The sequence below is a fragment of the Camelina sativa genome, chromosome 12 (genome assembly GCF_000633955.1).
Source record: "Camelina sativa cultivar DH55 chromosome 12, Cs, whole genome shotgun sequence".
NCBI classification, from domain to species: Eukaryota; Viridiplantae; Streptophyta; class Magnoliopsida; order Brassicales; family Brassicaceae; genus Camelina; species Camelina sativa.
Window position 1 is genome coordinate 422,157 of NC_025696.1, and position 15,806 is coordinate 437,962.

The 15,806-nt window shown below is 36.7% G+C and overlaps 4 protein-coding genes across 5 annotated transcripts in view; 2 read left to right on the plus strand and 2 right to left on the minus strand.

Moving 5' to 3' along the window:
- LOC104733077 (putative F-box/kelch-repeat protein At4g19330) overlaps positions 1 to 129 on the plus strand; it is a 6,132-nt gene extending 6,003 nt beyond the window's left edge. The window contains 1 exon segment of the mRNA XM_019233445.1: positions 124 to 129. Within this exon segment, the coding sequence (XP_019088990.1) occupies positions 124 to 129 (6 nt within the window).
- On the minus strand, positions 342 to 1,145 carry LOC104733078 (B-box zinc finger protein 20-like). Its single transcript, XM_010452690.1, has 2 exons — positions 1,092 to 1,145; positions 342 to 1,020 (listed from the first exon to the last, which is right to left on the minus strand). Exons 1-2 carry the CDS (start codon positions 1,143 to 1,145, stop codon positions 478 to 480), a joined length of 597 nt encoding a protein of 198 aa, XP_010450992.1. The 3' UTR covers positions 342 to 477.
- LOC104729210 (B-box zinc finger protein 20) lies at positions 1,125 to 2,849 on the minus strand. The gene is made up of 2 exons (XM_010448129.2): positions 2,414 to 2,849; positions 1,125 to 1,741 (listed from the first exon to the last, which is right to left on the minus strand). Exons 1-2 carry the CDS (start codon positions 2,597 to 2,599, stop codon positions 1,199 to 1,201), a joined length of 729 nt encoding a protein of 242 aa, XP_010446431.1. The 5' UTR covers positions 2,600 to 2,849; the 3' UTR covers positions 1,125 to 1,198.
- LOC104729221 (V-type proton ATPase subunit a3) lies at positions 10,206 to 15,745 on the plus strand. Of its 2 annotated transcripts, none has more exons than XM_010448142.1 (18): positions 10,206 to 10,506; positions 10,920 to 10,964; positions 11,054 to 11,176; positions 11,269 to 11,376; positions 11,686 to 11,802; positions 11,890 to 12,063; positions 12,212 to 12,349; positions 12,688 to 12,795; positions 12,889 to 12,996; positions 13,113 to 13,261; positions 13,409 to 13,562; positions 13,763 to 13,923; positions 14,033 to 14,239; positions 14,343 to 14,526; positions 14,618 to 14,701; positions 14,794 to 14,987; positions 15,062 to 15,121; positions 15,237 to 15,745. In XM_010448142.1, exons 1-18 carry the CDS (start codon positions 10,357 to 10,359, stop codon positions 15,439 to 15,441), a joined length of 2,469 nt encoding a protein of 822 aa, XP_010446444.1. In that variant the 5' UTR covers positions 10,206 to 10,356; the 3' UTR covers positions 15,442 to 15,745. The 2 variants fall into 2 exon arrangements, with proteins under 2 accessions (XP_010446444.1, XP_019089331.1); XM_019233786.1 differs by having other exon boundaries at positions 11,893 to 12,063.

Genomic DNA, 15,806 nt, shown 5'->3' on the forward strand with positions numbered 1-15,806 from the left:
TTCTTTTAGTTTTTTTTTTTTTTTTTTTTTTTTTTTTTTTTGGTAAGCTAAAAACATCTATTGAGTTTCACATGATTGGAAATCATTTACGATAAGTTATTTTTATTTTTTAAATAATCACAGCTTTAATTATCTTCGTCATCTGTTATAGTATTGATTTCAATGCAACAAATAACTAATATCATAAAGGTGTTAATAGTTTGTTTGTTCATTAAACAATTGTGGGTCAAGAATTTTCTCCACACAAATAAAACCAATTTAATGTGTTTTGTATATTGACCATGCAATAGATTCTGAGTCAATTGTCAAATCCAAATCCAAATTTATGTTGACAAATTAACAAACAAGAAAACAGTTTCTTATTAATATAAAGATAGAAAGAAAAATAGTAAAAAATGGAGACAACAAGTTGGTTTGGATTCATGATTACAAACACCAACTTCAAAGAGAAAAACTATAATTCAACAAAAAAAAAAATCAAGAAAAGGGTTTTTGCTCCCAAAATCCTTCATGCTGGTATTGTGAAGAACCATCATAAACACTATAGGACTCATTGTTATTAGTAATAATGTTATCCTCATAGGAGACACAAGAAGGATGTTCAAGCAAATCCTCCACTCTCCAACCTGGTAATGTCTCCATCAAATACTCCGATATACTACCAGTACCCGTACAACCCGATCCAGACCCCGAATCGCTCACTTGATGATAATTTTCCTCTATACCATAGTAGCCATTGCTCGTGGTCGTCGAAGGAGAGCTCATAAATACCTCATTGGAGGCTGAGCTCGGGACCTCACTCGATACTGATTTAGGTCGGGTTTTGGCTCGACCCAATGTAGCAGGGGAGTTGGAATTGGATGATCTTGGGTAGGCTGACGGGGAGGCAGAGATCTTGACGCCGGTAAGGAGGAATCTATTGTGTTTCTTAGTGTGCTCGTTAGCTTGATGTATCGGAATGTCACATTCTCTGCATAGTATTGCTCTGTCTTCTTGGCAAAATAATAATGCACGCCTTTCCTGTCATATGTATAAAAGATTAAATACCATTTAATAATAGATAATCAAGAAGACTCTTGTTTTGTATCCACCNGATAGAAAGAAAAATAGTAAAAAATGGAGACAACAAGTTGGTTTGGATTCATGATTACAAACACCAACTTCAAAGAGAAAAACTATAATTCAACAAAAAAAAAAATCAAGAAAAGGGTTTTTGCTCCCAAAATCCTTCATGCTGGTATTGTGAAGAACCATCATAAACACTATAGGACTCATTGTTATTAGTAATAATGTTATCCTCATAGGAGACACAAGAAGGATGTTCAAGCAAATCCTCCACTCTCCAACCTGGTAATGTCTCCATCAAATACTCCGATATACTACCAGTACCCGTACAACCCGATCCAGACCCCGAATCGCTCACTTGATGATAATTTTCCTCTATACCATAGTAGCCATTGCTCGTGGTCGTCGAAGGAGAGCTCATAAATACCTCATTGGAGGCTGAGCTCGGGACCTCACTCGATACTGATTTAGGTCGGGTTTTGGCTCGACCCAATGTAGCAGGGGAGTTGGAATTGGATGATCTTGGGTAGGCTGACGGGGAGGCAGAGATCTTGACGCCGGTAAGGAGGAATCTATTGTGTTTCTTAGTGTGCTCGTTAGCTTGATGTATCGGAATGTCACATTCTCTGCATAGTATTGCTCTGTCTTCTTGGCAAAATAATAATGCACGCCTTTCCTGTCATATGTATAAAAGATTAAATACCATTTAATAATAGATAATCAAGAAGACTCTTGTTTTGTATCCACCTATTATAAATAATTTTTTGTATATTATTTTATTTGTCTGCTAGATTTGACCTCCTTTTCCCCCACGAACTTTTCAAAAAGATATTGTTCAGAAAAGAAAAAAGAAAAGAAAAGAAATTGTTAGCTGTTAGACTTATATCTTTCTCGACGGCTCCTTCCCAAAGAAGAAAGTATTTAAATATTGTAACAACTCGGTTTAATTGGTTAATAACTTAATTTTGACTAGTGACCGAAAAATTCATCAAGATTTTTGGTAAGTTCTGTTTATGAGTAAAGTAAATTTTTGTCGTCGCTATAAAATTCGTCGTCAAAAATTGTGTGATACTTGGAATTTTATAGCAAAGTAAGTAAATTTGGGAAAATATTCCGAGAAAGAAAGAGGAAATAATCATTTTCTCACCAAACCAACCAAAAACAAAATCACAGCAAAAAGTGACTCAGGGCATCCAAAGCATAGGTTCATGAAACCAAGATTTCATCAATACTAACCATATACAGATATCTAAAAGTTTTATTTCCAAGAAAATATTAGAAATCTATCGAGAAAGGCCAAAAAAATAATAAATAGAAGAAGAGAGAAGTTTGAAATGAGTTTTCATACCCCGCAAATATCACAAAGAGGAGCATCTTTGAAAGTAGGAGAAGTGAGAGAGAAACGGAGATGTTTCCCGGCGAGTTTATTGGCGAAATGAACATGGCGATCGCAACCATTACAAAGAGCTGCTTCATCCGCACAACAAAACACCGAAGCTTCTTCTTTATCACACACATCACACCAAATCTTCATCTTTTCTACTTTCTTTCTTTTTCGTATAAGTAGAATTAAACCTTTTTTCTCTCGAATATCACAAAATTGCCTCTTCTCACACACTCTCTCTATCTCTCTCAACTTGTACCCTTGGACCAGTACTATATAGTAGTGTTTATGTATAGAAAGACATTCATGTGGGGGTGAATGTATGTATAGGTTGATGGGGTATAAGTGTGGGCAAAAGGGTAAGAATAATGTGTTGGCTTTATAGATAAGCAGCTTAGGTTTCCTTTGTCTTTTTTTTTTTAACTCCTCCTCCTTCTCCTTTTCTTGATTGATTGATAGCTACTCTCTCTCCTTTGCTTTCAATACGCCCAAATTGACTTGTTTTGGTTTTAGTTTCACACCGTCCGGTTTGGTCTGGTTTAGAATCCACGGAACTTTAACCAACAAAAAAACCGGGTATGGAGTAGACCAATTATAATCATGTTTAACCACAAATTACATTTGAGTTTCTTCGGTTTCATAGACGAAGGCAGAGAATGATAGCAACTTGACAGTACATTGATTTTGAAGTTCATCTAGTAAGACCATCTCCAATGGTTTTCCCTATTTTTACCTCTAAAATAGAGGAACTCTATAACAGAGGTGACTTTTGCTCCAATGGATACTTCTATTTTTTTCTCTAAAAAAGAATATTCCGTAGAAATTCCTTTTTTATTTTACTATTAATACATTTTACTTATAAAAATTGCAAACTAACCCATTTATTTTAGTATATGTGAAATTTTCATAAAATTATGATATTATTTAAATTTTTAACATTCATAAGTATTATTTAAATATCACATTTATTAAAAGAAATACATTGCATCATATAAAAATAATGTTATTGGTGGATCCAGAAGTAATTTACCAGAATATTAAATAATTAGTCTTTGTTGTATTAAAAATAATGTTATGACATGAATAAAAACTAAAATATTTAAGTTATTTATATTTAATAAGATTTTATAAAAAATTTCTTTTGCAAATAATAGTCTCAAATTTTAAAATTGTTTTTCTATACAAAAACCTTTAAAAATTTTCTATACGAAAACCTTTAAAAATTTTAAACCAAAATATTAAAATTAGTCAAATTTAACTTTATAATCAATTATCCTATTAATATACTTCATTAAATTATTATTAAACTATTTAAATATATATTTTATTTATTTTGATCATAAATATAAAAGTGTCAAAAATTCAAGGACCATTTTATAAATAAAAAAGTTCAACTCTATTATAGAGGAAAAAATAGAGTTCCTATATATATAGAGGAAAAAATAGAGATCTCTATTATAGAAGTAGAAATAGAGATGAGTTGGAGTAGATTTTACCCTAAAATAGAGTTAAAAAGCAAATATAGAGGTGGGTTGGAGATGCCCTAACGCTGATAACTAGTCATTGTTCTAGTATTAATTAGTGGCTAAGCTCTCACTTTATTTTTTTCTTTTAGTTTAACTGAGCTTTGACAAATGTTCCTCTTTTTATTTTATTTTTTTTTGAACAAACTGTGACATATATAATCTATGTTGATACTTTTGTAAGTTATTAAAAATCACTCAGTTGTAATGTTTTTTTTTTTTGTTTACCGAAATAGGTAAAGAGGCCTAGATGTGGGAACCTTTTAGGTCTTGTCTATGGAAGAAAAAGTACAAAAGTGGAATTTAATACAATCTTTTTGGTACAATATTAATCTTTTTCTCGTCAGATGCTGCTAATTAGTCTAATAAATAGAAACGACAAAAGAAAAAGGGAAATAAATGGGGAACTTTGACAAATGGCCAGCTCTTCATGCCAGCTTTTGTCTTCCATCATCCATGTGTAGATATCTCTCTCTCTACTTCCTCTTTTTACTTTCTTTTTTCTGCCTCTTATCGCCGCTCTCTATAATTCTTTTTTTCTATAAAGATATAAAGATGTGTATTAGTTGAAAGTTGAAACAATATAAAATATCGAAAGAAAATCAAATTTCCAATCTTTTTCATAAAACTCAACAAAACACTGCAATTTGATATTGGTTCCGGTACAAACCTAACCCCAACAATATAATTCATATAATTTTGGTTTAAGTTGTTTTTGTGCGTGTTTCTATCTAATGTGATTGAAATCGATTCAACCCCCTCTATCATCATTACATAGTGACGTTAATCGTAGAGCAGTTCTCTCTTGTTCATGCATGTATCCTTTTAGACTTAATTAGTGGATGAGTTTTGTTCATTTGTCTTCTTAAATTCAATAATAATCAAACATACTCATATAAGGCTTTGCCGTCATGTCGGCCAAATTGTTCGGAATTAATTGATATCATAAAAAGATTGAATACTTTTGATTATAATAAAATAAGAAGAGTGGATCTGATCTTTTGAGTTTTGGAGAATAATTTTGGATAATATATAATTTATGAGGAGAGGAATACGACAAACAACACTTTTAGAGGAAGAAGATATGGATGATCTCTCTCGAATCTTTCCCCTCGATCGTTACCTTTATTCTTTGTCAACTACCCTTTTAATAATACATTTTCTTTTCGACTTGCCCTCTTCAAAGCAAATTTATGAATTAATGTTTTGGTTTCAACGTAGTAGTTAGTTGCTTCGTACTTCGAACTCGTCACTATCGGGTTCTAAAAAAAAGGATAACATTGGATCTTTAGAAACTGTCAAGATTTCAAGACTGCTTCGTGGAATCATATACTACTATCGTTTTTTTTGTTGTTTATATTGGCGTACACAAGTGTACAGCAACAAACAAACTGTTTATATGAAAAAAGAATATACTAACTAATGCTATATGCATACTATAGTCTATAGCGAAACAATATATAGTTGTCCGTATGATAGTTTATACATGGGTAATTTTATATGTTGATTACTCCGAAGTCTTTCTATTAATATTTTGTTTGATCACGGGTTACTACTAGCGGTACCAACAAATCACAAATGTTCACACCTTTTAGACGTCATTATTGGTGACTACTAATCTATAAAGCACCAGTACATTGAGACTTAGTCTAATAGTTCGGCGAGATACTTTCCCAAGGAAATATCGTAATCTCTGAATATACATTTTTATATCTTTTGTGTTATTTTCTTAAGTCACATGGATGTACTACTGGTCTTTTTGAAAAGGTTCTTCGTGCACTTTTTAGACATTCCTTTTTTAAAAATTAGTATGCATGGGACCTTTTTGCCAATTAATTACTACCATCAATCATTCATCAATGGACTCGAATTACTTCAAAATTTGTTTTCATATCTATATAACCAAACAAAACCCAATCATTCATCGATATCATATGCGTCCTTGTTTTATATATATATTTTTTTTTTGGACAAATAGATTTTCATTTAACTTAAATTAGGGTCTCGTTTACAATATCTCTAAGAGATTCTTTTGCAATGGCATCTGCCGCTTGGTTTTCCTCTCTTGGAATAAACTTGAAAGAGATCGAAATAAACTTAGATGATAGAATCAGGATATCTTGGAGAATCCCGTGGAACTCCGTCGATGGTTGCTCCGAATTGATGGCTTCGATTACCTGCTTGGAATCAGAAGCGATTAAAAGGTTTGTGAACCCTAGAGTAAGGGCTTGCTGTAGTGCTTTGCGGATTGCTAAAGCTTCTGCCATAACCGGTGACCTGATCCGGAGATTGACGCCTTTTCCTTCTAGGCGAAATCCTGTTGTTCGATTGGAGAAAACCCAGCCGTATCCCGCTGCTTTGTGAGACTGGTTCCAAGCCGCATCCGTACAAACTAAGTCACCATGTTCATTCCTCAAGGTGCGATTGTTCAATCTGGGGCTTTGAGTTTGTTTGGGTGGAGGTATCTCTTGTGCAGATTGCCATTCTCTGGCCATGGTGATAGCATGAGTAATAGAGTTCATAGGGGCTTCAGGTCGGTTGTTGAAGATCTTTTGGTTGCGGGCGGTCCAAATTGCCCACAGGATCCAAGGCATCAGGGGTCCCTCAACTAGACCACATGGCGGAAGGCAGATTAGTCGGTTAGATAATTCCAGTCCCGCTTTCAAATTGGTTATATGTTCTCCCAAGAAAGAGGTTTTGAAAGGTGCTTTTTGCCAGATCTGTAAAGCAAAATCACATTGGAAGAAGAGATGAGTAACAGTTTCGGGACTTCCACAGAATGGGCAGGTCGCTGTATCATTTAATCCTCTGGTGCTTAGTAACTCCCCCACTGGTAATATACCTCTCATCAGTTTCCAGAGGAATAGTTTGATCTTCAGTGAGCACTTTACATTCCAGATTTCCTTTATCCAATTGAAGTCTCGGGTCTCGGTTAGAGCTGTATGATGTTCAAAGCTAGTTTCCGCTTTAAGGCTTTCATAGTAAACGGACTTCACGGTATAGATTCCTGTTTTTGTGGGAAGCCAAGCATAAGAATCTTCTGCCCCCAAGGAGCTTATCTTGATTTGGAGAATTTCCTCTTCCCATGCTGGTAAGTTTCGTAAAAGTTTCTCCCTGTCCCAATCACCTGATACAGGGGAGATAAGTTGGTTGACCGTGTGTAAGTGACTTGATTCAGGAGGGGGGCCTATAGGTTGTTTGGGCTCAGTAATGGAGAGCCAGGGATCGCTCCAGATGCTTGTTGATCTCCCATTACCTATTACTTTACCCATTCTGGTCTTTAAGAGGTCTCTTCCTATGCATATGCCTCTCCACCCATGGGATGTAGTTGAGGGGACTTTGCACTCCATGAAGGGCGTCGAATGACAGTACTTGCCTAGTAGGATTTTGGCCAGGAGGCAGTTTGGAGTTTTTAGGATTCTCCAGCTTAGTTTAGCTAAAAGAGCATCGTTGAAGCATTGTAAGTCTCTAAAACCCAGACCTCCCTCGCCTTTAGCTTTTGATAGGTTTTTCCACGATAGCCAGCACATTTTCTTTTTCTCCATACTATCATCCCACCAAAATCTTGTTAGTGCAGATTGTATGCGTTTACAAAGCGATGTGGGAAGCTTGAAGCAGGACATTGTGTAAGTTGGGATAGCTGCGAGGATAGATTTCAACATGACGAGCTTCCCTGCTGAGGAGAGGAATTTGGAGGACCAGTTGCAGGCTCTTTGTCTGATCCTATCTACTATCAAGTTGAACAAATCCTTTTTCTTCCTGCCAAATAACTCTGGTAGACCCAGGTACTTTCCTGATCCTCCCTCTTTGGTGATTCCCAGTTGGGTTTTAGTTCTATCTTTGGTTCCACCTGGGGTTTTTGATGCGAAGGTAACTGCAGATTTTTGTGGGTTGATTTTTTGGCCAGATGCTGTTTCGTATTTCTGAAGGATTCGGAGAAGGCTTTGACATTCTTTCTCTTCTGATTTACAGAAAAACATTGTGTCATCCGCGAACAAGAGGTGAGTGAGTCTAGGGCTCTTCTTCCCTACTTTGATTCCTGTGAGTTTTTTATCACTTTGTGCTCTGTGACATAGGCCAAATTAGACTTCACTACAGAGGATGAAGATGTACGGTGAGAGGGGGTCTCCTTGTCGCAGTCCTCTTTGCGGTTTAACAAGTCCCTGAGCAGAACCATTGAGAAGGTAGGAGTATGACACTGTTGTGATGCATTGCATGGTCCAATTTATCCAAGTCTGATGGAATCCCATTTTTTCCAGCACCATTCTAACAAATTTCCATTCAATCCTGTCATAGGCTTTGCTCATGTCAGTTTTTACTGCCATGTAGCATTGTTTTTTCGCAGCAGATGTGTGGAGATGGTGTAGCACTTCGTGTGTTATCAGAACATTGTCCGCTATAGCTCTACCAGGTACAAATGCACTCTGATTTTCTGAGATGATGCCATCTAAAAACGGCTGTAACTTCTTTGTGATCAGCTTTGCAATAATCTTGTAGTAGATCGAGCATAGTGCTATAGGTCTGTAGTCAACCATTTTCTTTGGGCTTGTGATCTTGGGTATTAACCTCACATGTGTATTGTTTGCTTTCTCAGGTAGGATCCCAGAGGAGAAAAAGTGTTGGATTTCCAGCGTTATTTGGTCCTTGACCGTCTCCCAGTTTGATTGGAAGAAGCTTGCAGAGAAGCCATCTGGTCCTGGGGCTTTATCTGGGTGGATTGAGAAGCAGGCCTGTTTTATCTCTTCTGGAGTCGGGATGGATATCAGCTCGTTGTTTGTCTCTGTTGAGACTCGAGGAGTGAGGGCTTCTTCAACTACTGTCCAAATTTCTTCTTCAGACTTGTTCTGAGATGAGAACAGATTCTGGTAATAATCTAGGATTACTTCCAGTATTTGTCCTTCTTCATTAAAAATTTCGCCTGCCTCATTTTCTAGTACTGAGAATTTGTTAATGGCTCTTCTTCCTTTGGTTATTGCATGAAAATAGCCTGTGTTTTTGTCTCCCAAAGTAAGCCTAAATCTTGCATGCGTCCTTGTTTTATATATCAATTGCATGCGTCCTTGTTTTATATATCAATTGCCTAAATCTTTTAATACATGACTATCCACTTTGATCTCTATTTTCTTATAACCAATATTAATCTCAAATTGCAACATTAATTTCGAACTATTTATTATCAGTCGGTGGGTTCATTATGTGCGTCATTTTTTGTGAGCTGAGTATTTAGTTATATCGTTTGTCTTTGTCTTTGTCTTAATTCCAACAAATGGGTTCCTGGACCATTTCCTGACATACTTTCTTGCTTCTTTCAATCATGTCCGTCCAAATCCCCGTAGATCTCAGTCTATATAATATACATACGTTATACGTATAATCAATCCCACTCTAGTTAAATTTCTACTGTCTTATTCTTATCAAAGGAAAAGAAAACAGTATTTTCAACTTTTGTGGTCCAATTGTGACTAATTTTTGTCAGCAAGAAAAGTAAAACGTTTATATTTTTACATTATACTCATCATTACGACGACTGCATATCTTTGCCTCCTAATTAACATTTTCCAGTTTGTTATATGCTTCCTAGAAAACTCTAATGAGATTTTTTTTATATGCCTTGTCCAAATCAAGAGAAAGGAAGAAGAGACCTAGTAGAATCTTGGAACTGAGTTATACCCCAAAAAAAAAAAAGAAAAAAAAAAAAAAATTGAATCTTGGAACAAATTGGCGGTTGTAATTTGGATCTCACTTATGGGCCAATAATTGGTCGATCGAGTTAAAAAAAGCATATCACGAGTGATTAATTTAGTGAGCCCAACTAATGGGAGCCCCATAACAAGAAGATTGATAGTACTACTCTTTAAGTGATGCATGCAATGCAATTGCAAACCCTCCAAGAGATTTTACTTGTCAACAAAGTGGTTTCCTTATGGCATTTCATGTTTTGATCGCGAGGCTACATTCTTTTCTCTTTGCTCAGTGTTTTTTTTTTTTTGTTGTTGTTGAGTGAAATGCTTTGAGAGAGAGAGAGAGGGATATTCTAAACTTAAATTAGGTAATCAAAGCCCAGTAACGAAGATATCTGAAAAAGCCCACTAAAAGCCCAGTAACGAAGATATCTGAAAACGCAAGGGTAGAATAACAATATTGGGAAGTCGTGAGGGGCAATTATGGGATAAAAGCAGATTGAAATACGAGATGGGGACTAGGCCAGATAAAAATAAAATAATAATAATTATTTTACAGCTCTTTTCATCTCCTCCGTCTTTGGCTCGTGCGTGATCTCTCTCTCTCTCTGACAAGAAAATACATTATCGTCAATATCTCTGATTCCTCTCCTCTCGTTTTTGGTTCTAAGAAGAAAAGCTCATCAAATCGATCAACGATACGATGGGGGAAAGCCGCGGTGGTGGCTGTTGTCCGCCGATGGATCTGATGCGTTCAGAGACTATGCAACTTGTTCAGCTCATTGTTCCCATGGAATCCGCTCATCTCACCGTCTCTTACCTTGGGGATCTCGGCCTCGTCCAATTCAAAGACGTCAGTTCTCCTCCCTCTCTCTCTCTCTCTCTCTCTCTATCTCGATGCTTAAACTAATTGGATTGTGGCATTTTCTCTTATTTACATTCCAATCCGTGTTTGATGAGGAACGATTTTTTTCTCTGAAATTTGGACCTTCGATGGTGATTTTTGACGGGGTTTTCGAAATTGGAACCCTAAGGTTTCATTCAGGATTTATAAGAGTTGACGGATCTATCTCTAGCTGTTATTTTGAATATCGCCTTCGTTTTGTTGGATAGTTAAACTTTGGCGTTTGGTTTTGAGATTTTGTTTAGTTTGTTTTCTTAAGAGATGATGAAATATTGACCACAGATCTTTGGTCAATGTTTTTGTTTGTTTGTCGTCAACCACTCTCTTCTGATAGACCTTTGTTTATTTAATGTTGATTGCAGCTTAATTCAGAGAAGAGCCCATTCCAACGTACTTATGCAGCTCAGGTAAATCTCATGCTTTCATATAATTACACTATGAGTTGGTACACCTTACAATTGTGATAATTTGCCTCTTGTTTTTTTCATATATTAAGATTAAAAGATGTGGAGAGATGGCACGGAAAATACGTTTCTTCAAGGATCAAATGTCAAAAGCTGAAGTTTTACCTAAGGAATTGCTAGAGAAAGAAAGTGACATTGACTTGGATGATGTTGAGGTAAATTTGTTATACATGTTTTTCATCATTTTCCATGTCATGCTTTTCGTTTTCTTACCGAGGTACTTATTTTTTCCTTTCTGGCTTGTTAGGTAAAGCTTGGAGAGCTAGAAGCTGAACTCGTTGAAATCAACGCTAATAATGACAAGTTGCAGAGATCTTATAATGAACTTATGGAGTACAAGTTGGTTCTTCAGAAGGTACTATATATCTTCCTTATCTATATAGTTCACGGTTTTGAAGATGTTATGTTGGATTACGCAACAAATAGTATGTTTTGATAATTTGATTTGTAATCATGTTATAAATTATTGGTATGTGAGTCTTTTATTTACCCTAAGGAGAACTTAGGTTACTAAGGTTATCCCACGATAAGTAATATTTGATAAAGATAATAATAATACTAATGAGTCTGGGGCTTTTTGTGGTGGTAAATAGGCTTCTGATGTTATGGTTGAATCCTATCAAGTGCATCTCACGCTATATTTATCTGAATGTGATATTTTCAGGCTGGTGAGTTCTTTTCTTCTGCTCATAGAAGTGCCACGGCTCAACAGAGAGAGATAGAATCAGAAGATTCACAACAAGCGGGTGACGATCTTCTGGAGTCTCCTTTGTTGCAGGAAGTATGAAAAGTTCAGCTGTTCTCATGCTTTAAGTTTTTGTAGTTTCTTGGTTAGTTATCACCAGTCACAATAGTTTCTTTTAAACAGGAGAAGTCCGTTGATTCGTCAAAGCAAGTTAAGCTTGGATTTCTTACCGGATTAGTGCCTCGTGAAAAGTCTATGGTGTTCGAGAGGATTCTATTCCGTGCGACTAGGGGAAACATCTTTATTCGACAGACTGTCATTGAGGAGCCGGTCATTGATCCCAGCTCTGGGGAGAAGGTTAGATGCTTCTGCTTTCTTTCCTTCTGTAATTTGTGCTCTAATACATATACATATGCTAGATATTTAAATATTTAAAATATAAAAATACCTGTGCGGCTTTTCTGTGTATTAATTGGAATTAACTTTTAACTTAACAATATTGTAGGCTGAGAAAAATGTTTTTATTGTCTTCTATTCTGGGGAAAGAGCGAAAAGCAAAATTCTGAAAATATGTGAAGCTTTTGGGGCCAATCGATATCCTTTCAGTGAGGACCTTGGAAAACAAGCTCAAATGATAACCGAGGTATGTATTATCATTCTTGTGAATATTCTTATTGATAAAATATTTGTAATTTTTTTTGTTGTCGTAGTCCATTTACTTCCCTGGATATTCTTGTTTTGTACATGGCTTTCTTTTGAGTTGCGTCATAATTATTAACAGACTGTTGGGTATTTGTTGGCACTCAGATATCCAGCAAAAGTTAATGCATGAGAATGTAATATTTGATCATTAATGTACCGAAGTTGTGTGCCTGTTAGTTAGAAGTCATTTAGCATCCATGTCACGGTGTATCTTAGGCTAGCAATTTTATGATGATACCATAACTGTCTACCATTTTAACACTTTTCACAATGTTTCAGGTTTCAGGTCGATTATCAGAACTTAAAACCACCATAGATGCTGGGCTAGGTCACCGCAACGTTCTGTTGCAGACCATTGGAGATAAATTTGAGCTATGGAATCTCAAGGTATTATCCTATGTGGATCTATGTTGGGGGTTGTTGACCCGTTTGTTATACTCCATGCAAGATGACGTCAACTTTTTTTTTTACTGATTGCAGGTACGTAAAGAGAAAGCTATCTATCATACATTGAACATGCTTAGTCTTGATGTGACCAAGAAGTGTCTCGTGGCTGAGGGCTGGAGTCCGGTCTTTGCATCAAATGAAGTGAGTTGTTCCTTTTTGTTGCACTGTAAACTGCAATATTGAATAACGTATTCTGTAACTGTGAGTTTTACTGCTTTTGTATTGTTTACTTATTTATAATGGGGTTGGGTGTGCAGATTCAAGATGCATTACAGCGTGCTGCCGTTGACTCCAATTCTCAAGTTGGATCAATATTCCAGGTCCTAAGGACCAAAGAGTCGCCACCAACTTATTTCCGCACAAACAAATTTACTTCTGCCATCCAGGAAATTGTTGATGCGTATGGGTAAGTGTCTCTCTGGAGCTTCTGACTCGGTTTAGGAAACAAGAAATTGGGAGATAGCCTTTGTACTAGAAGAAAATATGTTGTAGACTGCGTTTTACTCTTGTCATAGTTTCCTCTGATCAATCTTCTATGATCGCTACTCTGCAGTGTGGCTAAGTATCAGGAAGCCAATCCAGGTGTATTCACAATTGTTACCTTCCCCTTCCTTTTCGCTGTTATGTTTGGTGATTGGGGGCATGGAATATGCATTCTGCTTGCAACTATGTACTTGATATTGAGAGAGAAGAAACTTGCCAGCCAGGTAATATCCCCCCAACTGATGTCATCAGCAGAACTTGCTTATAGTTTAGCTGTCTGTTTTATTATAGAGTTACATGCAAATATGAAAGCATAAGAAATTCACTTGACATTTCCAAAGATCAGATTAGTCTATTGCATTTTGATGTTTTGTGCTTGCGAGTTCTAGATGCTAACTCTTCAATCGTTGCTCTTTGACAATAGAAACTTGGGGATATTATGGAAATGGCTTTTGGTGGGCGTTATGTCATTCTGATGATGTCACTCTTCTCAATATACACTGGTTTGATCTACAACGAGTTCTTCTCTATACCATACCCATTGTTTGCTCCTTCAGCCTATGATTGCCGTGATGCCTCTTGCAGGTATGCAGGCTAATTCTAATACTTAGGTTTATAAAGGAAAATAGCATACTAGTAGCAGCGAGTCTCTTTACGGTTCTGAATTTCTTTCTTTTCTTATTTCTATGTTCAGCGAGGCTACAACAATTGGTTTGATAAAGGTCAGAGACACTTATCCATTTGGTCTAGATCCTGTGTGGCATGGAACCCGCAGCGAGCTGCCATTCCTGAACTCGCTGAAGATGAAAATGTCAATTCTTCTCGGAGTTTCTCAAATGAACCTTGGAATAATAATGAGCTACTTTAATGCTAGATTCTTCAAATCGAGTGTAAATATATGGTGGGTTAAGTCGATATTTTCTGCCCATAATGTGCTCTCTCTTCAGTTCTTTAAACATTTAAATTCAGTCATCCTCATAGCGTCTAATTTTGCGGGCTTGCAGGTTCCAGTTCATTCCCCAAATGATATTCTTGAACAGCTTGTTTGGCTATCTCTCGGTCCTCATCATCATAAAGTGGTGCACTGGTTCTCAAGCAGATTTGTATCATGTAATGATATACATGTTCCTGAGCCCAACCGACGAATTAGGAGAGAATCAACTTTTCCCTCACCAGAAAACAGTGCAGGTTAGTATCCCCCGTAGACTTGCTGTTACGAGATCTAGAAAAGCATGTCATATGTTTTGCTTCACTAATCGCTTTCCTTCCCATTTTTCAGCTTGTGCTTCTCTTTCTGGCTCTTGTTTCTGTTCCGTGTATGTTGCTTCCAAAGCCGTTCATCTTGAAGAAACAACATGAAGCTGTGAGATTCTTTCCTTTTCCCTTTTTCGTTTCTTTACTAGGTGTTATTTTTCTTACCCTTTGCTGGTCGTCCTAATCGGTTTCCTTCTCCAGAGGCATCAAGGTCAGTCATACGCACCTCTTGACGAGACAGATGAGAGTCTTCATGTAGAGACAACCGGAGGATCCCATGGGCATGAGGAGTTTGAATTCAGCGAGATATTTGTGCATCAGCTGATTCACACCATAGAGTTTGTGCTTGGAGCTGTTTCCAACACTGCTTCTTACCTGCGTCTCTGGGCTCTCAGGTATGAGTAGTAGAAGCTATACATGAATCATATTAACCTATACTCATGGCTTAATATCCATTATTTTGTTCCAGTCTTGCTCACTCAGAGCTATCATCAGTCTTCTATGAGAAGGTCCTCCTCCTCGCTTGGGGGTATGCATTCTTCTCTCTCTCTCTCGTTCTCTTTCCCTCTCTTCTAAACATATTTCCCTTTTTGGTCTAACATGTTTAATCTTTTTGTGTCTCGTTGGCAATATCAACAAAACAGATACAACAATGTGTTCATTCTGATCATTGGGATCCTCGTGTTCATATTCGCGACAGTGGGAGTGTTGCTGGTGATGGAGACACTAAGCGCGTTCCTTCACGCCCTGCGTCTCCACTGGGTTGAGTTTCAGAACAAATTCTACGAAGGAGATGGTTACAAGTTCGCTCCTTTCACTTTCATTTTCACGGCAAACGAAGACGAGTGATGATTCATTCCTCTCATCCTCTGCATTTTGCAAATATATAAGGTACAAACAAGTTTTATTTCTTTCTATTAAAATCCAATATTTTTTGTTTTCCCCTTTCTCTCCGTATAAGGGTCAATTAAATTTATTTATTTGCCTGTGGAGATAATTTTTTTACCAAAAAAAAACAAAGAGAGGGCATAATGGGATCTGTACGAGGAAAAAAACCCATTTGTTGTTGTGTTTGTTTTGGATTTAAATAATAAGCTGTGGATATGAATAAAAGTGAGGAATTGAATCTTCCAACGTGTCTTATGTTTTTCTAGCCCATGGGACTCTACATAATAGCTCCGTAGTAATTTTATAAGTCCATTACATTGCTGTTT